Source organism: Hydra vulgaris, chromosome 05, assembly GCF_038396675.1.
Source record: "Hydra vulgaris chromosome 05, alternate assembly HydraT2T_AEP".
NCBI lineage: Eukaryota > Metazoa > Cnidaria > Hydrozoa > Anthoathecata > Hydridae > Hydra > Hydra vulgaris.
In genome coordinates this window covers 43,273,222-43,288,388 of record NC_088924.1, presented here as the reverse complement: position 1 = coordinate 43,288,388, position 15,167 = coordinate 43,273,222, and the positions used below count along the sequence as shown (strand labels likewise).

The window sequence follows — 15,167 nt, the reverse complement described above, 5'->3', positions numbered from 1 at the left end:
AAACAAAAAAAATTAACAGTATTGAACGCTTTTTGTAAGTTGATAAAAACAGAACCAACAAAATTATCAGTATCCAATGTCTTTTTTTTGTTTTTTTGGTTATACTTATTAAAGCGAGACAAGTAGAGTGTTTTGATCGAAATTTACAATGAAAATCATTTAAGGAGTTAAAAGAACTCAAAAATGAGTGTAATCTAGAATACATTAGTTTTTTAAAGAGCTTGCTATTGTTAAATAGAATAGAAATTGGTCTTCCGTTAGTATATAAGTGTTTTGAGCAATTTTTATATACTTGTCAATTTCAAAATCTCGGGAACAGTATTTAAGGAGGAGATATTAAATAGCTTAAAAAGAATACGAGAAAACTCATCAATAAAATCAATAAGGTTGCTTGTTGGGATGCTGTTAGGAACAGTTGATTTTCTAGACTTTAATTTAAATAAAAGTGATGAGATTTCTGAATGGTTTGTTTGAGATATCAGTTAACTATAAAGATTTGGATTTTTATAGCTAATGTAAGATGAGTGAATTTTAGAATTAAGTTTAGAAGCTATATTTGCAAAAAAAGTTGTTGAATTCTTTGATTCAAGTTGGTTCAATTATGAATGTTTCGTTAACTTGTAAGCAGTTTGGAGGTACATCCTTGACATTTTTGACATTTATTAGACTTTTATGACTTTCCAGGTTTCACGAAGATTTTTTACATTTTTAATTTTTTTAATTGTATTTTTTTACTCAGATTAACTTTTTATATTATATTAATGTTTACAACGTTTAAAGATATACAGCGTTTTATGTTTACAACGTTTTTTAGTTTAATTATATTTGTTGAATCTTTTATTCTTAAAATTTACCTTTGATAAGATTTCGAATTTGAATAGATTTTATTATTCCTTTAGTTATCGATAGCTTGAATTGAAACTTGTAGCTCTTAATACTAATTTTTATGAGTGGCACATAACATTCTAACAACAATGTTGTGTAAGAACTAAATGCTTTAAAACTAGAGTTTTGTATTCGTAATGTCATTCTAATCAAATTTTAATAATTTAGATTTAATTGATTCTTTATTATAATTTTTTGAAGTTTCTGCGGTATAAATTATGATTGCATAGTATAAATAATTTGTTGAAATTAGAACAAACAAGAAACTGAGGAAGGCAATCAGAAATAGAAGTTGTTAGATTTTGTGAAATAATTTTATTAGTGGTTACATTTGAAAAGATATTGTCAATGACTGTAGCAGAATGATCAGTAACTCTCGTTGGTATGCAATCACCAATTACATTTAATTCTTGGCAAAAATTATTTTAACAAAAGTAGATTCTAAATAGTTTGGCGAGTATATGATCAAACCATCTCTTATTTTCTTCTTTTATAATTCAGTTTTTTTAATAAATATAGCAAAACTCCACCACAAGAAGATTCGGTTGGTGCGTGCTTAAATTATAATTTTGAATAATAATTGGATTTGTGGAAAGAGATTCTTTTTTTAACCTGTAATTCCAATATAATGTAATTCTAATTCGAAAACTAATTAATGATAAATATATGTTCAGATTAAATTTATGTTCAGTGTTAAATTTTACCCATGACCTTGATCATGATCAAAGCCAGCTACATTTTAAATTCAAAACAAACATACATCAAATTATGTTGCACGGCAACTTATACTGACTTTTTTGTACATGCAATCCATACTGCCCGAAATAAAGAGGTCATTGTAAAACTAATGAGAAAGATAAAAAAAAGAAAACTTGCGATTTTCAAAAGAAAGCTTAAAAGAAGAAGAAAACAAAGTAATAATGAAAATAACAAGGAAAAATAATAACGACTCAATATTATTATAATAGTAAGCATCAATTATAGTAGAAGTAAAACTATTTTTATTTGCCGTAAATTAAGCAGTATTAATGAACAAACTAATACAAAATAATAGTTATAATCACAAAACAATAGAATAATAAGTAATATTGCGTCACTAACGGAAAGTAAGAATATAAAAGTAACTATAAATTAAATAGTAAATTGTATTAAAATTTTATCTAATATTATAAATATATCATAAACGAAAACAAATATAATATAAAACGAAAATAAATAAAAGTAAAAATAAAATGTTAATAACTAAGTTAAAGAAAAAAGTAATATGTTTAACACTAATATATATATATATATATATATATATATATATATATATATATATATATATATATATATATATATATAACTATATATATATATATATATATATATATATATATATATATATATATATATATATATATGTTTATATATATATATATTTATATATATATATATATATATATATATATAACTATATATATATATATATATATATATATATATATATATATATATATATATATATATATATATATATGTTTATATATATATATATTTATATATATATATATATATATATATATATATATATATATATATATATATATATATGTATATATAATGTATAATAGTAATAAATTAAAATTATTAATAAAATACAATACAACAAAATCAAGTTAAATAAAAATTTTACTTAATCAAATTCTTCTTTTTCTTTTTTAATACATAATTTTAAATTCTCTTTTTTAATGCTTTTTCTTTGTGATTTTCATTGATAATTTTAAGTTATTTATATTTTTTTCGAAATCAAAGTTAAAAAAATAAAGTTTATTCTTTATTTTTTTTTATATCTATCGAAAGTTGTATTTAAATTGACTAGTTATTTATATGTACTTTTTCCTTTTCTTTTCTTTTCTTTTTTTTTAGTTTATTTTTAATTATTTTCTATTTCTTCATCAAATTATTTATTTTATTTTATTCAGTTTAGATTAAATTAAACATGTTTTTTTTTCGTATTTTTGCACTTATGCAAGATTGCACCTAAGTTTTTACAACTGCTTCGCATTTATGCAAGCTCGTAATTTATAAAGTTGCATTTAATCAGTCTCCTAGTAAATATGATTTATGGAAAATATATAGCGTGCTGTTGTTGTTGTTAATTTTTATTAATTTTTGTAATACGTGTCACTTGGATAAATCAATCCTTATATAACAGGGGTCCACAACCCGCGTCTCGCGAGCCACATGGCTCTTTTCAAACTGTGTGACTCTTCATTATTTCTGATTTATATATTTTTTTAACTTCATTAAAAAAAGTGAAAAATTTGATTTGTTGAAAAAGTTCTTAGTATTTTCACTTAAAATACTTTAAAAAATTTCAACATTCAATTTAAAAACGGTAAATTTATGTAAGTGCTGCTTATATAACATCATCAATTATTATATTAAAATAACATCAGCCAAAAAACTGTGTTGTTAGATTAGAAATAGAAATTTATCTAACTACATTTAAAACTGCCAAGGCTTACTTTTTAAACAACATTATATTTTTTGCAAAAATGTCTTTTCATAATTCAAGACAAAAATGACTTGGTAATAAAAGCAGTCACATAAAATTGTCTTTTAAACATTAAATCTTTACGAATTTTGTTTATTATTTGATGAAGTTAAAAAAAGATAATATGACCTAATGTTTTATAAAAATATCCGATGTTTATTCAGGAGGAGGGGGGGGGGGGAGGTGTTCTTAAATAAGTCGTCATTATATCAATATTAAAATATTTCTGTTGTTGTCTAAAGCTTTCTAATATTTTTAATTAAACGGTGGCAATTAGTTACAGCAACTTTATTTTGAAATGGTTATCTTTATCAACGAGCTATTTATAAAATGTTATATTATGATAATAAAAGTCGTTGTTAAGAAGTTATGTAATGAACAGGATAAGATACATTGCTTAGCCATCTTAGCAGCCTCAGAAAAGTATCGTAAAAACAAATTTACCTTGATGACCACCATGTAAATAGATCATCATGATAAAGTTGTAACTATCGAAAAATGAAAGATTTATTTACCAATCATTTTGAAGAGTTGAGAAAGGAAAAATTTATTTCGTCATTTTTGACACTTTAATGTAAATAACAACGGAATAATTTTAAATTGTTCTAAAATTCAATAGAGCTCAATTCGGACTTCAGTTGATAGACTTGCAGTTAAAAAAACTATGCAAACAGAGCCACAAAACTTAAAAAGAAAAAAAGAAAAATTTGTAATAGATCAAAGATGAAAATAGATATAAAAAAACTTGTTAATCAGTTCACTCTTTTTTCATTCGGTTATTCAACTCCTCAAGTCTGAGGAGATAAATAAACAAAAGTCACTGGAGTTGACGAGACTACTTTGACTGTGGTAACAACATCTAGCAAGTTTACAATTCCAAAACACAAAAGTTAACAAACAAGGCAATTGCGCGGAGAGCCAAGTTGAGCTCTGTACAACCAGAGATGTGGTGGGGATTGAACTCAAAATCTTTCTTTTATGAAGCAAGCACTACACTCATACCGCATGATACGGCAACACCACTACCGTTTTACGATTACACTCACAATATCTCAAAAATTGTTTGCTTTACTTATTTACTTTTTTATTTAATTTATAATATTTAAAAAAGTATTTAAGATATTAAAATGCCATAAAATAATAAGTTATTGATTATAGGTTTCAGTTTTGTACACAAGCTTATTCGAGGATTTCAAAAACTTTTTTAATAATTCTTTAAGGAAAAACAACTCTCTACATAAAACTGGTTGTCGACCTCTGTTATATAAGAATATTTTAATGTTCTACACCATTTATAATTTTTTTCAAACTTGTGTGGCTTTATTAAGTGTTAAAATTAATGTAAAGTCTAGAAAAATTATTTTTTTTAAAAATAACATACTTGTTAAATATGTGTAGTAGGCTCCATTAAACGCAACTCTCTTGTGATCTAAATTTAAACATGTGCACTGTGAATCCATAAAAAAAGCAGCAAAGGTGTCAGTAAAGTTATTGAGACAATATAAACAGCAATCGTTTTGTGTATTACTTAAAACTGAGGCAATACCTCCACTATTATCTGGCATAATGTTTTCCTCCCAAGTGCATCCTATATTAAAAACCAAACATTTATATAAGAATAAAAAAATAACCAAACTTATGATATAAATAAACTTGTTACATAAACACTGTCCAAATAACAGAAACCGTAAATGCATATTTAGTACTATATACTTTGCTCAAATCATATAAGTAGCATTGCAGTATTTATAGAGACGGTCCTTATCCATGACCGCTTTTAAGAAATTGAATTGCAATGATTAGAGTTTAGGAACAAAAAATAATTAGCATTTTGACCACAACTGCCCCAAACGTGAGAGCTACAAGTTGATAAACTTTGATAAGCTGATATTCTTTAATTAGTCTTTTAATTTTAAACAATAGTTTCTTAGCGTTTTTGAAATCTTGACCTTATAAAACTTATAATTGAGGAGAGTTTGATTTTTTTTATATTTATTTTTCCAATTTACGAGATATGTGTAATGAAGGAAGTCAAAGAAAAGCATTTTTGAGTTTAAGCTCTAAATAAATAACGTCGCTTGACGTATATGTTTGTCTATGAAAAAGTCAACCTTGTTCCTCAATGTACTTAAGAACAATTTTTACAAAATTTTTTACAAAAAAGGTTTACTCTAAAAATTTTTATTAATCTGACTAATAGATTAATAAACAACTAAATATATGGTAGACAAAACATAATGACAAATAATAACTTGCAAATTTTTATTAATTTTTTTTTTTAATTTTTTTTGTTTGTTTGTTTGTTTATTTTACCGTTAAATAACTTTTACAATTTAAAAGTTTAAAATAAAAACCCTGGTGGGGCAAGTAGAAGACATTATTTTGTCTTATCACCGAACCCCAATCGTACTTATTTACAATAACCATATAATATATTTATACTTTACAAATTATTTATTGAAAATTATAAATGTAGAAATAAATAACAATTAGTTTAAGAAATGCTTCAAAAACAATGTTCATACTAATTACTCTTCACTTTATTAATGTTTTGAGTATGTTAAAAGTTAAGAGTATGTTAAAGAGTATGTTAAAAATATTCACTTTATTAATGTTAAGAGTAATAATCAAGTAAAATAGTTTTGTAAGTTCTTTATACAATAAACAACAGCAGTCTTTGCGGATTGCTATGGCATTGTGGAATGCTATGGCATTTCTAAAATAAAAAATGTTGTTTATTTAAATTTTATCATATTTCCAAAAACAAACCCTGCTTTATTTATACACGGAAGAAGAGAGAATAAAATTTTGAATTAGATAAACTTAAAAACAATATTTTGGTCTAAAATAAGTAATCTACCCCATTATCATAAAGATGCTTTAGCGCAACATTCGTCAAATACTTGGCAACGAACTGCTTTTCTTTTGGCATTCCGTAAAAATTTCTCTATATATTTTGATATCTTTATATCTGTCTGTTTAACTCTCTCTCTCTCTCTCTCTCTCTCTCTCTCTCTCTCTCTCTCTCTCTCTCTCTCTCTCTCTCTTTCTATATATATATATATATATATATATATAGAAATATATATATATATATATATATATATATATATATATATATATATATATATATATATATATATATATATATATATATATATATATATGTATAGGTATATGTAGGGGAACCTGTTGTACCTTTGACCACGTTGTATCTTCTACTCTGTTGGCTTACTATTATTATTTAATTTTATTATTATATTATTATATTATTAATACTATTATTATATAATTTAATTTTATTGATCCACAAGCAATTATAAGTTTTGACTCTTAAAAAGTAAATATTTGTGTTAATCTTATTCTGATTTTAAAACTGTGATAAACTGTTGTTTGATTCATCTACGACATTATAAACATTACCCAACATCTTTTTTTTGTTATGGAAAATTTTGGATAATTATGTCTTACCGTAAATGGGGATTAAGACAATAACTGTTAAAGAAACCCATCTCGTGTACCTTTGACCAGTCAAGGACGTTGTACCTTTGACCAATAAAAACTACTTCCTCGGTAATTTGCGGACTTTAAGAGGGCAAGATTATAAAATTTATAATCTACCTTATTAGGCGTCGTCTGTGCTTTATTGCTTTTTAATGCAAAATTGTTTCTAGTATTATGATGATGAAATAATTCCATTGAATTTTAATGCAATTCACTATTTATTCTTGAACCACTACTACACTTAGAATAATCAATTTTGTTAATTTAGTTAGTTGGAGAGCTGAAGCAATATTATTGTCAAGTTCATTTTATTACCTAGTTTCTGCTCAGCTATAGGGAATTAAATGTATCGAAATAGTTAATTAATTTTGTTAATATATTTTAGTTTTAAAATGCCAAGGAGCAAGATTGGTGTTTTTCGCATAAAGATTTCCGAAATGGATATGCTAAATGCAGTGAATTTTGTCCTTCAACAAAAAATGAGTTTAAGTGAAGCTGCAAGACATTGCAACATTAAAAATTCAACTTTAATATATCAGTTGAAGCAGTTTAAAAAATCTGGTAGTTGCGAATATTTATATTCACATACCAAACCAAAAAAAGTATTCTCAACTGAAGAAGAATTAATTTTGGTAAACTACTTAGCAGATGGTGCAAATATGCATTATGGACTTACATTAAAGCAGATACGATCCTTTGCATATGAGAATGCTTTAGCAAATCATAAAAAAATTGAAACTTCATGGATGAAAAATAAATGTGCAGGTGAACAATGGCTGCAAGATTTTCGCAAAAGATATAATAACAAGCTATCTCTACGTAAACCACAACCTACAAGTCTTGGTAGATCTTCTGCATTCAATAGAGAAACTGTAAGAATTGTATATAAAAATTACAAAAATGTTTTAGAACGTTATCATTTTGACCCATCAAATATTTGGAACTGTGATGAAACAGGAATTACCACAGACCACGTACCACCAAAAATTCTAGCTCCAAAAGGTAAAAAACAAATAGGGAGCATAACTAGTGCTGAACGAGGCAACAATGTAACAATGATTGCAGCCATTAATGCTACTGGAAATAGCATCCCACCATTACTTTTATTTCCACGTGCTAAATTCAAAGACTACATGTTAAATAATTGTCCTCCTGGAAGTGTAGGAGCAGCTAATAAGTCTGGATGGTCAAATGAAGTCATTTTTGTGCAATTTCTTGAACATTTTATTAGTAATGTGCGACCGTCAATTACAAAACCTGTTCTTTTATTAATGGATAATCATGAGAGTCATGTAAACATTTCTGTTATTGAGTTAGCAAAAAAATCAGGCATAGTTTTAATGACAATTCATCCTCACACAACCAACTGGTAAACCAGTCACAATTTATGATATATCTTACCTTGTTGGTCAAGCTTATCCTCATTGTTGGTCAAGCTTATCCTCATGCTTTTGTACCAAATAATATTATAAACAGTTTTAAATGTACTGGATTTTTTCCATTTAATGAAAATATTTTTACTGATATTGACTTTTTAGCTGCAAATGTTACTGATAGGCCAATAGTGAATACTGAAGCTTGCCTTTCTAATGAGATTATTGATGTTAAAACTGCTCCATCCAGTGTACCATCAACGTCATCTATTGTTTTAGGGGAAATCCCTACTGTGAGTTTACCATCAAGATCAATTGTTTCACCTGAGATAATACGACCTCATCCTAAAGCCAAATTAAGAAAAACAAATACTTCAAAAAGACGTAGTAGAAAATCATGTATTTTAACTGATACCCCTGAAATTAAAGTTATTCTAGATTCAAAATCTAATAACCAACAATTTAAAAAGACCTCTTCAAGCAAAAGAAAAAAAATGGCAAAGCAGATTATTTTTAGTCAGTCTGACATATGTTTAAATGATGAAAGCTCTAATGAAATTGATTTTGGAGTAAATATACTTGATAATGAAAGTGAAATTGTTTCTGGAGATTTTTTAATTGTCAAGTTGGCTGGAAAGAAATGCTCTAGATTTTATGTAGCAGAAGTTTTAGAAGTTGTTGGTATAGTTTACAAAATTAAGTATCTTAAGAAATCAGGAGACTTTTGTAACAAGTTTATAAGAGAAGATGACAATCTTTATGATTTGGAACTTAAGGATATTATTATGAAACTTCCACCACCAAGTATTGGTCATGGTTCATCTAAGCGTCAGTATCTTATGTTTGATGTTGATCTGACTATTTGCAATAGTTAATATATTTTACTCTTTTATCATTGTATTTTTTGTTGTCATCATTAAGATATTTTCTATAAAAAGCAGTATGATTATATGTAAATGAATATAGACCGCCAGCTAACATAAGTTATAAAAATGTATTTTTGCTCTTTTCTTATCTAAAATAATAAAAATAACTGTATATATTAGAAAATATGTTTTGAACAATTAAATCGCGTTTAAAGTTTCGGACCTTAATCCTAATTATTTCATGTAAGTAGCATCTAACTAAAGAAAATATGTGACTTTATCTAAATAGTTATAATAACTGATTTTATTGAAAAAAATTAGTAATACTGAGTATCGTAACTTTAATACACAAGTCTTTGCAAGATTGTAAGGATTGATTTTTCTGTTTTTTTTTTAGACAATTAGGCTTGATTACAAAATAATTAGGTTTTTTTTATTGATATAAGATGGACCAAAAGTTTCTACATAATATATAACAAGCTAAAATATTAAAAAGGGTTCAAACATTGCATGATTTTTTAATAATAACATTTTGGTCAAAGGAACAACGCGCATCGGTCAAAGGTACAACGTACGTGTTGTACCTTTGACCAATAGACTTCTTTTTTTTAAACGCGGGAAAAAGATACTTCTTGGTCAAATGAAAAAAAAGTTCTAAGTATAATTTTTGGGCAAAATATAAGAGAATATTATAAAGTTTGAATGGTTTGGATTTACTCAATAGGCTACGCAAAAAACGCCTTAAAGCAAAAAGTGGTCAAAGGTACATCAGGTTCCCCTATATATATTTAGAGTAAAGTAGTCTAATACCACCATTTCGTTTTTTAAAGTTATTCGCAATTTTTCTATACAATGTAGAGAGCGTGATTTTAGAACATTGTTTTTTTATCATTTATCAAAAAAGTATCGCTTCTGTTTATACTTGCTCAAAACAAATAATGTTTTATTAATATTTTTATTTATTCATGTGGCGTTTACATTATTTGATTTTTGAAAGTAAGAAATGTTTAAAATGCAACAAAAAACAAACCGTTTTACATAAAACATTGATATCTAGCCAATATAGCCAGACTGGAATGGGCTAATAACGCCACATGTTTATTTTTATTTCAAATATTAGTATTTTGTAAATATTTTTTTTTTAGTTATAAGTTTGCCGTTTAAAATAATTACAACTCTTGTATTAGTAAAATATACACATGGCGGGGACAAGAAGAGATAATAGTCTTATCGCTAGACAAAATAGTCTTATCGCCAAGCTCCCAATAATCCGTAAATGATATAGCTATCAAATCTTGTCATTAAAAATGTTATCAAATATAAAAAGAAAAAAAAAAAAAAAAAAAAAAAAAAAAAAAAGGCAAAAAAATAAAGATAATAAATTCTAAAACTTATTTTCAAATACAATTGAACACAAACCAAAAATAAAAAAGAAACAAAAAAACAAAAAAGATATTCGAAACTACATATAAATGTTTTTAATTATTGCGATTAAGAATTCTTAATTAGGAAATATAATGAAAAGAATTTAAACTTCTATAGCAAGACCTTTAGTTTTTCATAAAAAGAAAATAAAAAATAAAAAAGTTTTTTAGTGAACTAAGTTTTTAAACTTTTGCAAATAAAATGAAAATATACTATACAATATTTTAAAGGCCAACAAATAAATATAGCTCTAGAAGAAGTCCTTCATGTTTTAATTAATTAAAATTATTTCTTTTAGTTTTGATTTAAAAATATTTATGTATGCAAGCGTTTTGATGTCATTTCTAATTACTTTACTCCATAGTTGTGGGCCTCTAGCTGTGATAGAAAACTTAGTGGCTTCAAAGTGATTTTTAGCATGAACATAATTATTGTTTGCATGTCTAGTAAGGTATTTGTTATGTATTTTTTTAAATAGCGTTTTATATTTTTTTAAATAGCGTATAAATGTTGTAATTGTACTCGAAGCTTGTAATTTAACGTTTTTGTTATCAAATTTACTTTAAACTACTGCATTTAATGTTGAAGTTTAGAATAAATAAAACAAAAAATGTAAATTTTAAAATTCTTTAAAAATATTATTTAAGTTGCTGCGTTAATTGCATGATTTAACGCAAAAATGACTGTTTTGGGTATACCATTTTCCTTTAAATTTACTTTTGATATTGTTATCTTTTCACAACCTCGTTATTTTAACTTAAAGATGTTTATAAATGCTTTCGTTGTGACTTGACAAATGCAATCTTGATTTATCAGTTAATTTAAAAAATTTTGTTAGAAAAATTGTCAAACATCATTTTTGTTTTTTTTAGAATGACTAAATCTAAAAAAATAACTATTAGGGCAAAATGGAAAACAGAGGATTTGAAAAAGGCATATATTCTGTTAGAGCAGGAAACCCAGTAGCGGCAGCATCGTGAGATTACAACTTTCCTCAAAGAAACGACAAAGGATCGACCACCAAAACGTAAACTAGGTCGAAAGCGCATTATTCCCGAAACAGTAGAATCTGTGTTGAAGCAAAGAGTGTCTTTAAGTAATAGGATTTGGTATAAAAAGAAAACAACATAGAATTTATGCATATGACAAATGTACTCAAAAAATCTGCCACATCGTTTCAAGAATGAAATTGCTGGTACTTATTTTAATAGTTTTTAATTTTTATTTTATATTTGAATTTAAAAAACAAATCAAAATTAGTTTTTGTCCATATATTTAAGTGAAACATACAAATTAAAATAACTGTACTAATGAAATAACTAATTTCAGGCAAAGATTGGCATGTAGGATTTCTCAGATAAATCTAGATTGCAATTAACAATGACTAGCTCTCATGTAGTAATGCCAAAAAAGGAGCAAAGCGTGTACACAGCGTACAGTACTCATGCAGATGTAGGAGAAACAGTTTCTGTAAATACATGTAGAAATGCTACTGGAACCAATTGGATTCTACCTATAATTTTGTATAAAGGAAAAAATTTGAAACATGAGTACAAAGATAACTTGCTTCCTGGAAGTATATTTCGCATGACTCCAAAAGGATAAATGACTAAGGATATATACTAAAAATACTAGAAGAATATATTACTTTATTTTTTGCGTCATTTTAAGCAGCACCGATAACCACGGAAAGCTATGTTGGTTTTCGACAGACGTTGTAGTCATTTCTATATTGCTGTAATAGAGGAAGCCGAAAAGTTAAACATCCATAAGCTTTGTCTTTCAGCGAATTGTAGTCACAAACTTTAACCTCTGGACAAAAGCGTTTTCAAAGCATTAAAAACTTATTGAAATGTTTCCATTGATAAATTGCTAAGAAACTTTCCTAGACGATCACTGTCAGAAAAGCAACTTCCACTATTATTTATGAAGCATGGTTGGGTACCGTTACACTAGCGAATGCCATATAAGGAGTCAGAACAAAAGGAATCTCTTCTTTAAACCCTAATATTATCCCCAAAATAGCTTTTGCACCCAGTTAAATTTCAATCGTATAAACATCAAAAATCCTGATGTTGACAAGTTTAGTACTTTGGAACCTGGATCTTCGTACCCTGCATCTAGCATCCGTTCAATAATTCCATTACTTAAAATAATTAGAAAAGTAAAAACAAAAAGATCATTAAATGTGCTTTTGTTGTCGATCGAAATTTAGTTGCAGAACTTAAACGTCCAGGTCAAGTGAAACAAAAATGGCAACGAAACATAATTTGAAAAAAACTCAAAAAATATCGAAAAAAAGAAGTAAGAATGACAAAGATACATTTTGTGGTAATTGCAAAATTTGCTACGACAAAAGATAAAAAGATAACTGGATTCAATGCGTCGTATGCAAAACTTAGTTCCATGAGCACTCTGACACAGGAAGCATGATAAAAAGTACATCAAGTAGCGAAAGTGACTAAACGATTAGATTTGTAATAAAAAGTTAAACAAATAATATGATTTATGAATAATGATTCATTTTTTTTCGTTTCTTTAACGTAATCTGCCTTATGAATGACAAAATATTAAAAGAATGTGGGTGGCCATAATACATGCATATGAGGCTTATATCGCCATTAGTACCGTTATAAAAAAAATGATATTTCCTTGAAATTATTTTAGTTGTGAGCATTAAATCTATGACATTTCTAGAGCTAAATAATCATAATACCTAACCAAAGAAAGAATTTTTTAAAAATGTAGAGTTTACATAATAATAATCAACTATATATCAAACACTACTTTACCTTATATATATATATATATATATATATATATATATATATATATATATATATATATATGTATATATATATATATATATATATATATATATATATATATATATATATATATATATATATATATATATATGTATTTAAGTTTAGTTAGTGTTTTCTACAAATAAAATGATAAATTTGTTTAAAGAACATAGCAATAATAAATTAACAAAAACTCTCATCATCTTATTTAAATTTAGTCCGTTTTTCCTTCAGCAGGTAATGCTGAAGAATATTCTGCTGAATTATTTGTTTTAATTTTAAAAACTAAAAAACTTATATATTATTATTATTGAATTAAGAAAGTTGTTATACTGTTTTAATTAGTTAATATGTGCAACATATAATCAAATATGAAAATTTTCATAACGGCACTAAAAAGTTGCCAAAAAACTGTATTTTATGACTATAACATACCGCACACTTGTCTGTAGCACACACTCAACAAGATGATACTGATTATCAACAAACTGATTAACTTTTTATAGATTATCGTAATCATTTGCCTAATGTTTATCGGCTTCGTAGGTTTTAGTATTGAGAGAAACTTTGAAAGAATACACCAGGTATTTAAGTAAAATGTCTTTATGTTTCTTTATTCTGGTGTATCGAAGTAAATTTTCTAAAAGTTATTATAATAAAAAAAAGATTTTGTAAGTCTTAAATATTTATAAAAAATTTTTTCATTTTCATCTTTTATTCATTGCTTTGTAGTTAATAATATCCGATCTTGGAAATAATAACTGATCTTTGAAAAACATTAATAATGTCGTGAATATTCACAGTTTTTACTTATTTATTTGATTTCATTTTTGTTATAAAGTAAAAGTGAAAAACAATTTTAGTTTTCAATAGTGCTTAATATTTTATAACTATATTTTTAATGATTTATTAAACTGAAATATCACTTAAAAGAAAAATATTACGCTGGTATTTTTACTTTTTATAACTTGTTATAATTTTACATACAACAAAAAATGTCGCTAAAACATTTTATAGAAATAACTATAGCAAGTCTGGTGGATAATTCTAAAACTACACAAATATAGTCTATATAAAATAAAATTTTCAAAATAATCTTTAATGAGCCGTTTACTAAAACATTTAATTTTTCATATAAGGGAGAGTTGCTGAAATTGGTTCACTTAAGAATCAAGTATATCTAAAACAATGATGGCTTATCTATGAAAAAATTTATGATTTGATTAATATAAACAGACACTTTAATAATTTTTTTAATTATTACTATTGTTTTTATTAATTGCATACTTTTTAGAAATAAATTCAGTTTTGTTAAAGCATCATTTTGTTCTAATCAAGACAAGACTGGTTTCCTAAATTAAAACAAATTAATTCCTTGATCGAAACAGCTGTTTTAAAAAATCAAACAACCAGTAAACTCAACAAAAACAAATTAAAGATTATTTTATCCTTACAAAGAAAAATTTTAAATTCTAAAGACATTTTACTAAAAATTTTAAGTATTCTAGTTAATGTGCATTTCCAATTCTGACAACTCTCGTCTCTATTGTTATATATGTAAAAATGAAGATATCAATTTAACATGTCTCAATACACGTTTAACACGTTTAATATTTCATCGTATTCAATCAAATGTTTAATAAACAATGCGATTTGGATTTCCTTGAATGATTACAAATGATGATTGATTGATGATTGGTTAGTTTATTAATAATTGATTGCTAATATGTTGATGATTGCTTTCTGAACTTAAGTTAAAGTTTTAAAA

The 15,167-nt window shown here is 25.7% G+C and overlaps 1 protein-coding gene across 2 annotated transcripts in view; it reads right to left on the bottom strand.

Annotated features, from left to right (window-relative positions):
• Positions 1 to 14,053, bottom strand: part of LOC136080882 (uncharacterized) — a 127,875-nt gene extending 113,822 nt beyond the window's left edge. The window contains exons 1-3 of one of the 2 annotated variants that reach the window (XM_065798256.1): positions 13,835 to 14,053; positions 4,971 to 5,012; positions 4,806 to 4,853 (exon numbers count right to left, since the gene is read on the bottom strand). In XM_065798256.1, coding sequence (XP_065654328.1) covers positions 4,806 to 4,853; positions 4,971 to 5,012; positions 13,835 to 13,919 — 175 coding nt within the window. In that variant the 5' untranslated portion in view covers positions 13,920 to 14,053. Of the gene's footprint in view, positions 1 to 4,805; positions 5,013 to 13,834 lie in introns of both variants that reach the window. The other variant, XM_065798255.1, reaches the window with a different exon arrangement.
• Positions 14,054 to 15,167: the final 1,114 nt, after the last annotated feature.